Raw genomic sequence first — 4112 nt, 5'->3', positions numbered from 1 at the left:
AAGGTAATTGCAGTATAACTGTATGTCACATATTCAAGGGTCTGGAAGAAAGACTGAACGTGTGGGAAAGGGGCTGCCTCTGGGTCCTACCCCCTCCGCACCCCTCACACATCCACCCCAGCTGAACTGATGTGCAGACCCACCCTCTGCCACACCCAGTGTCTGTGACCTACTCCCCACAGCTGGTTGCCAGGTGTAGGGATGTGGCAACCTGAGGCAGCCTTCTGTTCTATCAGATGCTCCAGACCTTGCTGTGCTGAGGGTCCTCTTTTTATCTATCTCACTGCCAGATGTCCCTGAGAAGGGCGTGAGGCTGGCAGAGGGCCCGGTCTCCATGAGGGTGCTCCTCTTGCTGCTTGTGCTCTGGGCAGGGCTGGCTCCCACCCAGGGTTCTCAAGGCCATCCCTCCTGGCGTTATGTCTCCTCTGAGGTGGTCATTCCAGGAAGGAACTGCACCACGGCAAAGGCGTCCAGATGCCAGGCTGGCTCTCCTACAGCCTGCACTTTGGGGGCAAGAGGCACGTTATCCACATGCGGCGCAAGAAGCTCTTCTGGTCCAGGCATCTGCTGGTGATGACTCAGGATGACCAAGGTGCCTTGCAGGTGGATTACCCGTTCATCCCTCCTGACTGTTACTACCTCGGCTACCTGGAGGAGATTCCTCTTTCCATGGTCACCCTGGACACGTGCCATGGGGGACTGGAAGGTATCATGAAGTTGGATGACCTTGCCTATGAGATCAAGCCCCTCAGCAGTTCCCAAAGATTTGTACACATTGTTTCTCAGATAGTGGCAGACAGCATTGCAACAGTCCCTACCTATAAACTGGGACTGAAGGAGGATAGAGACCCCTTATTCTCTCAAGCAAATGCCAGTGTAGTTATGCGGCTCTCAAGTAAGATGTATGCATCTCATAATGGTTATGTGAAATCGCTCGCCTTAAGTTCACACTCAATGTATAGTGTGTTCAACAACGTGTCTAAATGTGCCCAATTCCTGATAAGGATATTTAGTTTGATTGACACATTCTATCAAGCACTTGATATAAATTACTATATTGGATCCATGATTATTTATACTCAGGGAGAGTCAGCTGCCATGAACAATGTTCATCAAGCCCATAGTCCATTAGCTAGATATTACCATTCTAAGGTTTATCCAATTATTTTACCACATTCGACCTTAATTGTCATTAAAGAAGGGCCACTGGATAATAATACAGAACCTATACTTTATCGCTTCTGCAAAATGCAAAATCTCCTCATGCTTGGGTACCTAGGCAGACATTATTTAATATTGTCTATCGTAGCAGCACAGAAGGTGGGTAGAAGTTTTGGTTTATATTATGACAACAGGTTTTGTATCTGTCAGAGAAGATCTATCTGCATTATGCACAAAATCATTGGTCTGACTGATAGTTTTAGTAACTGTTCCTTTATGCATCTCCAGCACATTGTGGGATCTGGTAAATCAGAGTGCTTGTACAGCACCGAAATGAGGTATTTAAATAAAAGTCTGACTCATGATCGTTGTGGAAACTCCATAGTGGATCCACTTGAACAGTGTGACTGTGGCTCCTTCAAACAGTGTTATAGCAATCTCTGCTGTCATAATGATTGTACCTTCACTACTGGAAGCATATGTAATACAGGCAGATGCTGCACAAACTGCACCTATTCCCCTGCTGGGACACTCTGCAGACCAATCCAAACTGTGTGTGATCTTCCGGAGTACTGCCGAGGAGGGTCCTTGACATGCCCTGATGATTTCTATATGCAAGATGGAACCCCGTGCACTGAAGTGGGCTACTGTTATCATGGAAACTGTACTGATCGCTCTGTGCACTGCAAAGAAATCTTTGGTAAAAATGCTGTGAATGGTGCAGATGTATGCTATACCATAAATAGAAGAGGTGATAGATATGGACACTGTAGAAGACTAGCTGAGAAAATAGCTAGTACCTCGTGTGAGGTCGAAAATATTCAGTGTGGAAGACTGCAGTGTAGCAATGTCACCCATCTCCCTCGGTTGCAAGAACATGTGGGATTCCATCAGTCTAAGATATCAGGGGTCTGGTGTTTTGGGCTGGATTCACATCGTGGCACAGGAACAAATGATATTGGTCATGTGCGATCTGGTACTCCCTGTGCTCCTGGAAAATTCTGTCAAAATACCTACTGCAATGGCACTATAGGTCAGCTGAATTATGACTGCATCCCTGAAAAATGCAGTTACAGGGGCATTTGCGACAACAACAGGAACTGTCATTGCCACATAGGCTGGGATCCTCCACGGTGCATTGATCGAGGTGCTGGTGGGAGCACAGACAGTGGACCCCCTCCAAGAAGAATGCGGGCAGTCAGGCAAAGTCATGAGTCAGTGATATATCTGAGAGTGGTCTTTGGTCGAATCTATGCCTTGATAGCTGCACTCCTTTTTGGTGTTGCCACCAATGTTAGAACCATCAAGATAGTCACAGTAAAAGATGTAATAGTTGATTAAGCCAATATGATAATACAACTTCAGAACCTGGAACAACAAGACAATCCATAAATCAGCCCCAGACTCGTGAACAACAATTGACCATCCACAGGAACATGAGTGAATTTATAGCAAGGAGATGGCAAGGACAATATCCACAGTTCCAGGGCTCTGCAGGAGACACAGGGTCCCACGCACATCATGGGACTCTCAATCAGTTCTGGAACTGGTCTCTGACCAGACGCCTGGAAATAAATCTTGAAAAATATACATTGGCCTCTCCACATATTTGTTTCATTTTTTTAATAATAAATTTATTTTTTATTGCTGTTCACTTTGCCAACATACAGAATAACACCCAGTGCTCATCCCCTCAAATGCCTCCCTCAGTGCCCATAACCCATTCACCCCCACCCCCCGCCCTCCTCCCCCTCCACCACCCCTAGTTCTTTTCCCAGAGTTAGCAGTCTTTACGTTCTGTCTCCCTTTCTGATATTTCCCACACATTTCTTCTCCCTTCCCTTATATTCCCTTTCACTGTTATTTATATTCCCCAAATGAATGAGAACATATAATGTTTGTCCTTCTCTGATTGACTTACTTCACTCAGCATAATACCCTCCAGTTCCATCCATGTCGAAGCAAATGTGGGTATTTGTCATTTCTAATGGCTGAGTAATATTCCATTGTATACATAAACCACAGCTTCTTTATCCATTCATCTTTCTATGGACACCGAGGCTCCTTCCACAGTTTGGCTATTGCGGACATTGCTGCTATAAACATCGGGGTGCAGGTGTCCCGGCATTTCATTGCATCTGAATCTTTGGGGTAAATCCCCAACAGGGCAATTGCTGGGTCATAGGGCAGGTCTATTTTTAACTCTTTGAGGAACCTCCACACAGTTTTCCAGAGTGGCTGCACCAGTTCACATTCCCACCAACAGTGTAAGAGGGTTCCCTTTTCTCCGCATCCTCTCCAACATTTGTGGTTTCCTGCCTTGTTAATGTTCCCCATTCTCACTGGTGTGAGGTGGTATCTCATCGTGGTTTTGATTTGTATTTTCCTGATGGCAAGTGATGCAGAGCAGTTACTCATGTGCATGTTGGTCATGTCTATGTCTTCCTCTGTGAGATTTCTCTTCATGTGTTTTGCCCATTTGATGATTGGATTGTTTGTTTCTTTGGTGTTGAGTTTAAGAAGTTCTTTATAGATCTTGGAAACTAGCCCTTTATCTGATATGTCATTTGCAAATATCTTCTCCCATTCTGTATGTTGTCTTTGAGTTTTGTTGACTGTATCCTTTGTTGTGCAAAACTTCTTATCTTGATGAAGTCCCAATAGTTCATTTTTGCTTTTGTTTCTTTTGCCTTCGTGGATGTATCTTGCAAGAAGTTACTGTCGCTGAGTTCAAAAAGGGTGTTGCCTGTGTTCTCCTCTAGGATTTTGATGGAATCTTGTCTCACATTTAAATCTTTCATCCATTTTGAGTTTATCTTTGTGTATGGTGAAAGAGAGTGGTCTAGTTTCATTCTTCTGCATGTGGATGTCCAATTTTCCCAGCACCATTTGTTGAAGAGACTGTCTTTCTTCCAATGGATAGTCTTTCCTCGTTTATCGAATATTAGTTG

General features: G+C 44.7%; 1 protein-coding gene across 1 annotated transcript; it reads left to right on the top strand.

The window, feature by feature from the left end:
• Nucleotides 1-474: 474 nt before the first annotated feature.
• LOC144319982 (disintegrin and metalloproteinase domain-containing protein 21-like) lies at nt 475-2502 on the top strand. Its single transcript, XM_077908428.1, has one exon. The coding sequence runs from the start codon at nt 475-477 to the stop codon at nt 2500-2502; it is 2028 nt and encodes a 675-aa protein (XP_077764554.1).
• The last annotated feature ends 1610 nt before the right edge of the window (nt 2503-4112 follow it).

The sequence above is a fragment of the Canis aureus genome, chromosome 9 (assembly GCF_053574225.1).
Source record: "Canis aureus isolate CA01 chromosome 9, VMU_Caureus_v.1.0, whole genome shotgun sequence".
Lineage (NCBI taxonomy): Eukaryota > Metazoa > Chordata > Mammalia > Carnivora > Canidae > Canis > Canis aureus.
The sequence above is the reverse complement of the archived record's forward strand: the minus strand, read 5'-3'. Positions and strand labels throughout refer to the sequence as shown.